General features: G+C 32.9%; 1 protein-coding gene across 1 annotated transcript; it reads right to left on the bottom strand.

The window, feature by feature from the left end:
• Nucleotides 1-7089: 7089 nt before the first annotated feature.
• LOC125870762 (receptor-like protein kinase FERONIA) lies at nucleotides 7090-10018 on the bottom strand. The gene has a single exon (XM_049551267.1). The coding sequence runs from the start codon at nucleotides 9983-9985 to the stop codon at nucleotides 7316-7318; it is 2670 nt and encodes an 889-aa protein (XP_049407224.1). The 5' UTR covers nucleotides 9986-10018; the 3' UTR covers nucleotides 7090-7315.
• Between the last annotated feature and the right edge of the window lie 460 nt (nucleotides 10019-10478).

Raw genomic sequence — 10478 nt, forward strand, 5'->3', positions numbered from 1 at the left:
TTTATTTGCGTCTGGGTATCTGACTACTCCGTGGCCCAAAATAAGAATTGTTTTGATGTCTAGACGGACATATTTTTAGCAAATTCAATCTCGAGAAACTACTTTTAAATTTTGACTTTTTTTTTTAACTCTTAAATCACTATCATCAGTAAGACATGTATGGTCAATCGAACAACATTTCCTTTATCGTTTTGTAACATTGTAGCAACAGTAGGAGATACTGACATCAAGTTTGTTTAGTGGATGATATATCATAGTATATAAATAAACAAATGAAACTATGAACAAGTAAAAAGAGAGGCAAACGGCAAAATAATAGTAGTATTTTTGAAGTGAAGACCAAGTCTAGGATTTTAAATAATCCAAATAGAGGTCCAGACTACCATTTGCATGAAAGAACAATTTGTTCTTATCAAAAGGTCAGAATAATTGGAGTTAATATCTCAGATGGTCACTCAATTATGCACTCTTCTTTTAGAAAGTCACTCAATTTTCAATTTTAACTCAAAAGTCACTCAATTATGCACTTTTCTCTCAAAAAGTTACTCAACTTTGAATTTTATCTCAAAAAGTCACTCAACCTATTAAATTGATATTTTAATTAAGATTTACTGATATAAATTTTTTATTTAAAAACCAAATTTAAAAATAAAAATAAAAAATATCCATTTAATGACCCGACCTGCTAAAAATATAACATTGACCCATTTTATTGACTCTTTTTCTCCTCCCCTGTGCATTTTTTTCTAGTTCTCCATTGATAATTGCTTTTGCTTCTTTTAGCAGTTCACTTATTTCTTCTTTAAATGATTTTAGTTGAAACTGTCTTTTTCTTTGTCAGCCTTATTGCCAAGATATCGTGGATCGTTGGCAACGAAACGGACTAGAAAATCAACAAAAACACGTATAAATTAAATATACCAACAAGGTGAAAAAAGATTCTTCAGCATGAATGATGTTTCAGCAATCAACATAGACATAGTCCCACTAATGATCGAGCCAAAACTTGATGTTAGTTCTAACCATCCGGAAGTAGTACCACAGTTACTTTCATGAGTTGAATCAGCAACTAAAGATTGGATAACTGGGTCACATTATATTTTTAATGGGTCGGGTCAAGTGGGTGGATCACTAAATAGTTTAAATGGTATTTTTTTATTTTTTTAAAATTTTGATTTTTTATATAAACAATTTGTATTAGTAAATTTTAATTAAAATAACAATTAAATAGATTTAGTGACTTTCTAAGAGAAGAGTGGATAGTTGAGTGACTTTTGAGATAAAATTCAAAGTTGAGTGACTTTCTGAGAGAAAAATGTATAATTGAGTGACTTTTGAGTTAAAATTGAAAGTTGAGCGACTTTCTGAGAGAAGAGTGCATAGTTGAGTGGTCATCTGAGATATTAACTTGAATAATTGGGTAGAAAGAAAATGTTTGTTTTCTTGAAAAATAAGTAATTACTATTATTTTTATTTTTTTTATAGAAAGTGTAGCAGTTGGGTTTCAAGTTGATGAGGAAAACACAAGGCTTACTAGTTTCTATTGTTTGATTAATTAGTAAAGACTAAATAGTAATTGTAATACTATGATTCAAGGCCTGGACCCCAGCCTCGACTCAGGACTCGATCCCCAACTGTGACCCCGATCGATGACTCGGATAATATTTGGATGGAAGGAAAATAAGTTCATTAAAAAAGTATTACTTGGATACTTGCTTTTTTTTTTTTTTTAATGATGAATATTATCTAAATTTTTGTTATGGAGATGAGAAAAAGATTGGGAATTTTTAAGAAAGGGTAAAAAACTATTCTTTAATGGAATTCGTACAAACAATTTAAAATGATGGTCGATAATGATTTTTGTTTATATATAAAAATTTAAAATGGTAAATCCGTTATAAACATATTTGTATTATAATGAATGTCTATTATGTGGAATCCTTTTGGAGAGAAGTAAGGAATCCTAGCTGGAGGGATTTTTCTTCATTGTAATAACTTTGTGAATATACCACAATCCCTAATTCTCTCTTCTCCCTACTTTCTCCTTCTACTTATTAAATAGAGCATAACACGTTATTAATACGAGACTCTACTATCTCAAGTAAGTATTTAGAGAGATTTGTCTATTAGATTTATGTTAACCGATTACAGATGCATTTTCAATGATTGAAGGAACTATTTTGATTTGAAAAAATAAACAAATAAAATATTATTGTTCAAAAAGGTCATGCATGTTCCAATCCTAGTGATACGGGGAGATTGAGAGGAGTTTTCATTTTCGAGATAAAATTATATGCGTCATACTGAAATTTTGGACGAAATATTTGTTGGTTTATACCTTTATGTAATTTCATGTATGTTGCAAGTGAAAATTTAAATAAAAAAAATTGGAAAAGTCTTTGGTTAACTTTGATTTTAATATTAATTTTGATATTCTATAAAGTATAAACTAATGTAGAAAAGAAAATTTATGGGATGCTATGGGCTCACATGTAAACTGAAAAGCAACAGTGGCAGTGAATAACTTTTTATACTGTGATTGGTATCTCTTGGAAAGGAAATTCCATGGTTTATGCTAATTAATGATTATATGAGCATATTTGAATAATATTAATGATTATACGGTACTAACACTAACTTATTCAATTTAATTTTTGGACTACATTCTATTTTTAGATTTCTTCTTCGCAAATTCTTTTACTGAATGCAGGATGTAGGCAGTGGCGGGTCGATATTATTAGTGGCCTAAAATTAAATTTTAAATGAGATCTTAATTTAAAATATATGTTTTTTTAACTTTTTCAAATGCAAAGTGATGAATAATTATTTTATAATCTAGTTCTCCTAATGATTTCTTTTCAATTGATAATATACCAAGTCAATTCAATTTCTATTGATATATTATTGATCTTAAGTAAGATTTGATCAATTTTAATTTTCAAAAAATTGTTTTAAAAACTTATTGTCGATCAAATAATCAAAAGCTCCTTTTTGTAAATTATATTCGATTTTAAACTGTTTTTTTTTTTTTTTTGGAATTTTTAATAGTCGGATTCATATTTCTAGTTGACAATTTAAATTTAAATTAATAATTTTTAAAATGCCAATAAAATAAAAATAACAAATACAAGATAAATTTAAAATTAAACTAGAAACTGTAATGATGAAACTTGATTCAAAGAAATTTATTACTAGATTTCAATGTTTTGTTGCTTTTTTGGAATAATTGTGCTCAGCTAAAAATAAGTACTCAATCGACTAAAAACTGAAATGATATAATCTTAGTAAATCAGTTTATACCATTGAAATTCAGTTATATACAAAATGTAACACAAAAGTAATTGCTATGAGTTTCGTATTAAAATTTGGAATTTTATTTATATATTAATTGAACACAAATTATATACATAAAATATTGTTATGAAATTATGTCCCAATAAATTGGATTATTAGACTTTTTATTTATAAAATTTGATATCCACTAGTAAGTTTAGTTTAGTACGTATAAACATTTTATTGTATGAGATAGGTATGAAATTTGACGTCCAACAAGTTTGTTAACTATCACACTTTTCACAAGTGTTTAGAAAGTGTATAAAAGTTGCTATCTATTAGTAAGTTTGTATAAAGTTAATTTGCTCCTTCCATTTCGTTAATTGTTGACGAACTATGTGAAAAAAAATTATAGTCTTTCTATTTGTTGGGTTTTAGAGGTGTGAATAGGAAATGAAGGATTGTGACTCTCCTGAAGGGTTGTGCCTTTGTCGAAGGGTTGTGACCTTTATGAAAGGTTGTATCTTTTCTAAAGGGTTTTGACCGTTTCAAAGGTTGTGCCTTTTCCAAAGGGTTGTGACCTTTCTGAAAGGTTGTCTTTTTTTTTCAAAGAGTTGTGACATTTACCCTTTGCTGACTTTCTCTCATTTTTCTGAACTGAATTCTTCCCTTCTTGTGCATACATTTCTTACAAAACAGAATCGATCGATCATGTATGTGTGTCATCTCATTGCTGTCCTTTTGAGTTCGTTGAAATTATTGAAGTTTGAGGTACCACTACTTCTTTAATGGTTAATCTGTTTTATCTTGAGAGGAATTAATCTACAACCTCAAGTACTTGAGGGGATTAAATTTCTTAAGGACACACAGTGAGTTCCGTGGACTCAGATACTTCTTTTATTATTTCTAGTTTGCTAATCTGAATACAGGAGATACCACAATTTTAATAAATTATGTTCAGTTTTTAAACATGTTTAGTGAAAATTGAAGCAATCAGGTTATACATTCATTTCATGCATTAAATGAACACTTTATAATATACACGTTCCAAACACTTTAATGATCTATCATCTAAATTGAAGTCAATTCGGTATCAGAATTGACATTAGATAAAAATTACATGCAGTGAGTTATAAAAAAAGAAATCATTATTTAATGTACGAAATTGGTATATAAACCGATATCAATAGTATTAGTTAAAGTTAACCAGAAAAAATAGATTATATACCTAGTACATACATGAAATGATACTTAAGCATAATAGACTAATTGGTTATAAATAAAATAATTCTTGAAAAAGAGGGAGGAGCAAATGATTAAAATGATCATAATGAGGAGGTACTGTGTTCTTGAAGAGCCTACGACATAACACTTCATGAAACCTCATGAGAGAGGTAGGTACTTGAAAGTAATGAAGTGATGAGATCTCAATAAGTTATAACATATTGTGAACCGATATAAAATGATATAGCGTCGACGATATCTTTGATACAATAGCGTGCAATATTATAAAAATTATGAGGATTTAAATTCTACGATCTATTAAAACATGCTAACGTGTAAATGTTTAAATGATGCATCTTGATAAGCGTAAAGTTTATTTGACTTGCAATCTAGACACTAAAAGATGTCATACATTTAATATTGAATGTTGTCACTTGACAAAAATTGATATAAAAATCAGAAGAATTCTTGAAGCATATACAAATTTTTGAAAAACTTCTTTAAAATCCTCATATGGATTGAATCAATTTAAGAACCTTTTGTATTGTTAAACAAGTTAATAACTTGAATTGAACTCTCGAAGAGTTTTCGAAAGGCAATAAATTATTTCCTTAAAGAAACTGATGAGGAACTTGGAGAATTCTTCGATCCTGAAGGGATTATTCATAAAAGGGAATAGAACGAAGCACATTTCACCAAATCTTTTCTACACATATGTGCTCCAAAAGAGTGATGATATCAACGTGCAACAAATTTGTTCAAGCAATAATATGACTAATTTATTCACCAAGTCTCTACCAACTTCAACTTTCGACAAGGTGATGCACAAGCTTGAAATGTGAAGATTCAAGTGTTTGGATTGATGTTCCCTTTAGGGGAAGTTAATACGCGATGTACTCTTTTCCCTCACAAGGTTTTGTGTCATTGATTTTTCCTTGTAAGGTTTTTAATGAGGCATCTAAAGTGTGTATTATTATATATTTGTACTCTTTTTCCTTCACTAGAATTTTTCCCCATTTGGTTTTATCTAGTAAGAATTTAACGAGGCACATAATCTATCAAATAGACATTTTATGTAGTAAGGTTTTAACGAGACACGTAACGCTATAAACATATTTGTATTATGGTGAATGTTTATTATGTGGAATCCTATGGAGAAGACTAAGGAATCCTAGTTGGAGACCAAATCAGTTTTCCCCTATAAATAAAGAAATTTTCTTCATTGTAATAAATCTGTGAATATACCGCAATCCCTGAATATCCTCTAAGAGGAATAAGAAGTTTTCTCTCTTCTCCCTACTTTCTCCTTCTTCTTAATTAATAGATTCATAACCAATTTTTTTTTATAAAATATAAATTTATGAATCTAGTTTTATATTTTTAAAAAATTGAAATTTCAAATCATGCTTTTGGAACAATTTAAAATTATGATAATCCCAAATTACATATTCAACCACTCATTTAGAATCGTGATTTGGAATTACAAATTCTAAATGTTTAATTGGAACAAGATTTAGTACAAGGGTCAAATGAAAATTTCGGGAAAGTTTAAGAGGGCTGCATAACTATAAAACCTTATTTTTACTTACTTGTAACCATGTGTGACGCCTTTACCTACAAAATAATGTTAAAAAATAAATATTATTACATATTTGAAGCGAACAAACGTGAACAAATACACGTAAATATGAGGTACACAAAACTTGAAATTAAAATGTGTTATGCACTTCTTAAAAAAAAAGGCTTAAATATGTCATCAAATTTTAAAAAAAGACTCATCTATACACTCATTTACAATATAAATTTTAAACTATATTTTTGCAATTTAAGTTAAGTGATTATATTTTTATGAAATTTTCCCATTTAATTATGGCCACCTAAATAAATTGAATTGGCATATAAGAATCATGTAAGCTATTTCTCAACTAATCAGTTGATTGAACGATAAAATATATTTTATTAAAATCCAATGGAAGTGGTCAGACCTTAATTTGTCAACATGGGAAGCACGTCATTTTTTCAATTAAAATAAATCAGCAAAAGACAATTTGTGCAAGTATATTTTATCCATTTTTTGTGATTATAATTACTAGAAAGACATGAATGCCTCCTCTCCATCATGTATGCCACTCAACTTATCCATCCTTTTCAAATTGGTTTACACACTCACCGCCCACTTCAAACGTTTATACAAGTACAACTGGCATTAATCAAAATGACAGATAAATAATTAAATAAATCATAAAGTTAACGCGAAAACATGTAGTAATTGATAAGAAAATGGGGTTAAACTCCAACCAAAGTCAACGATCATTTTTTGATAATTGAAATGTCTAAATCAATCTACGCGCGCACCTCAACTATTCCACCAGACACAATAAATTGGAATAGCAACGGAGAAGACAATTCTTATTAGTAGGAATTTCCTTGCAGCAAAATGTCATATAACAACACTACTATACGTCTATACCTTGCCTTGTTGCATTTGAACCTCTACTTTCTTTGGGACTAACATCTCTTCATTTCATCTTTAGACCAGACAGGAACATATAATAATATACAGAACGATTGATTACTAGCAAGAGATCAGACTGCCATAGTGAACAACCTCTTTATGATCAGTTAATAGTACAACAGAAGATAATTTCACACTTTTGAGTATTGGTAGATACAACGAGCTTAAACAAAACATATGAATTACAAAATAAATAGTGAGTAAAAGAATAAGGCAGGCAGTACGAGGTAGGAAAAGGAAAAATGGAAAGTTAAAGAACATTGCCTTGGCGTGTATTTGCTGCTTTCAAGACATGAGGAGATTTTAACGTCCTTTTGGATTCATGATTTGAGAGAAAACAGCACTAGGTGTTAGCCCATCTGAGTCTTCGCTGGCAAGGCTGCGGCCGCCAATGCTCATAGATATTCCGCTGCTTCTTGAATCAGTCATGCTTGCATCATAACCTGGGGATTCATTTAAATCCTTCTTTCCTTTGCATGTAACATCATCAAACCCTTCTTCAATGTCCATTTTCCCAAAACCCTTCCCACACTCCTCTGCACTCTCCTGAAGTTGCAGAGCAAATTCAAGGTTCCACAGCACATCTCCCATCGACGGCCTGTCTACACCAACATCCGACACACACTTCACTGCTGTTTCTGTAAATTTCTTCAAGCACTCTGGTGCAAGCTTCCCTTTCAGATATGGGTCGATTATCTGGTCAAAAGTCCCCTTCTTGTAGCAATGGAAAGCCCACTCTGCCAAGCTTACTTGCTCCTTTGGAAGAGTTGGGTTCAGAGCTGGCCGAGCACACAAAATCTCAAACAGCACTACACCAAATGAGTACACATCAGATTTGTCTGTCAGTTGCTGCCTTCTGAAGTATTCTGGATCCAGATATCCAAAACTGCCCTTCACCACGGTACTGACATGGGTGTGATCCAATGTAGGGCCTGTTTTAGACAACCCAAAATCAGAAACCTTTGCCACCCACTTTTCATCCAAGAGGATATTAGTGGTCTTCACATCACGGTGGATAATAGTATGCTTGGCACCAGTATGAAGATAGTGCAACCCACGAGCAGCACCAATACAAATCTCAAGCCTCTGCTTCCAAGGTAAAGGAGGCTTCTGGGTCTTATAGAGATGCTCACGAAGGGTACCATGAGCCATGTAGTCATATACTAGGATCATTTCACAGTTCTCTTCACAATAACCAATCAAAGAAACAAGATGGCGATGGCGAAGTTTTGAGAGCATTTCAATTTCAGTTTGGAATTCATGAACACCTTGCTCGGAGAGAGGATTCCCACGTTTGATAGCAACTTTTGTGCCACCATCAATTTCTCCCTGGTATACTTTGCCAAAACCACCCACCCCAAGAAGCAGTGCTTCATCGAAGTTATTGGTGGCTGCCTTGATCTCAGCAAATGAAAAGTGACGACAAAGGTTTGATGGGAGGGACGAAGCATAACTGCCAGTAGTGTTCGTCTTAGCGGAACCAGAAGTATGTGAATTTCCATACAAAGAAAGAGGGAGCCAGCCTGATGGTCCATCACTTGGACTTTGGACCTTCCCACGTTTCCGGCGGCGCATGACAAGGCATACAACTAAACCAATAAGAACTACAGCAGCAATTCCGCCTCCAACGCCTCCACCAATAGCTGATTTATTATTTTTTGATTCACTTGTTTTGGACGGCAGAGGGTCAATATGATCTGGTTCTGCAACTGGAACTGGATTAGGCCCAGCAAGGTTATTATTGGTGTCACTCACTTTGAAGATCTCTATTCCATTCAAAATTGCATCATACCAATTGGATTTTGAAGCAACGTTTGGATGGAGGGCAAGCCAAAGATCCTGCTGTGAAGCCCCACGAGGAACAGAGACCACATAATCCTTGTGAAAAGGAACTCCATTGCCATCAGCCCAAGCAATGACATCCGCTGCAGGTTCTGCAGTCTGGTTATTCATGTAAATGACAAACACCCTCTGGTTGACTTTTGTGATATTTTTAGTGATTTCACAGAAATGGAGCCTAACAAGATAAGAGAACCCTGAATCAACTGAGAAAACCCAACTCAAATTGAATTGCTGGTTAATTTGAAAAGTTGGACCCATTGACCTAGCTGTCTTATAGACATCAAGCGGGGCAACGTAGGTAGGCTGCCCATTACCATAGCTTATTGTGACATTCTCATCATCGGCAGTATTGGTAACTCCGGTGGCTGCTCCAAAAATATAATTTGAGTCATCACCCCATGACCTAAACATACCAGTATCACCTGATGGTGAGATTACATTGCCTCCCACATTAAGGCGATAAACATTTTCCAAGGCAGTAGAATTGTCAATGATGAAAGGAGATTTCTGACCCACAATGAAGGTAGTTCCATCTTCTGTATTATAGATATCAGGATGTGAAATAATCTCAATCCCATTGACAAACGCAAAGGAGTTTGAAGTATTTGGAGAGGGTGTGAAAGTGATGTTCAAAGTTTCAGATGGCACATTTATTGAGAATTCCTTGGTCAAGTAATCATAGTTGAAAGCTTCAGCAGTTTGTGCTGCACTGAAATTTCTAAGTAAGGTATATTGTCCGGAGGCCACATTGAAGATGGCATTAGTAGCATTTAGCTTGTTGTAAGACGAGGGATAGAAATACAGACGGACAAACTTACGACCAGATGCTACAGGGAAACTATAGGTGAACTCAGACTGGAAAACACGGGCAGACATAAAAGGAACTTGAGGGACAGAGGGCTTTTGATCATCAGCATCAGAGATTGATGACTTACTACTCAACATATATTTTGACCCAATATCTGTGCCCCATTTCCGACCATCAGCATCTGGGAGATTGTTAGGACCTCCACAGTTCAACAGAATATCATCACCGGGCACATAATTGGCAGCCAATGCCACATTAACCACAACAGCCAACAACAAAAATGTCGAAACCAAGAAAAAACAGAATTTACTGTCATCTGCCATTGATGCTGCACAAGCCTATAGTTGTCCGCAGAAATCACTGGAACAAAAGAAAAAAAAAAAAACAGAATTGCAAAAGAAAAATCAGTTTCCATCTGTTGACCTCCCCTCAATTTTGACCGCACAGACAAGACAATCTCAAAATTGACCGAAATCCGGAACCTCAAATATTTTTTTCAAATGAATCTAGAAGACCAAAAAACACTAAGTCCAAAATAAATAAAAACCCAGCATCACGATGCAGTATAAGATGCAGGGGATGACATAAAGTAGACAGATAAAAGTTTTAAGAGCTAAATAAAAGGCAATCTGTCCAAAATAAAGAAAACCCAGTAGAAGCATCAACAAGTAGCATAAAAAAGGAACTTCAGAACTAAATGATGAAAGGCTGAAAGCACTCAGTCCAAAATAAAGAAACCAGAGTATCAAGATCCAGCTAAAACAAGCATGAATATGTACATACAACAAAATCTTGGTAGCTAAGAATAAGCATAAA

The sequence above is a fragment of the Solanum stenotomum genome, chromosome 7 (assembly GCF_019186545.1).
Source record: "Solanum stenotomum isolate F172 chromosome 7, ASM1918654v1, whole genome shotgun sequence".
NCBI lineage: Eukaryota > Viridiplantae > Streptophyta > Magnoliopsida > Solanales > Solanaceae > Solanum > Solanum stenotomum.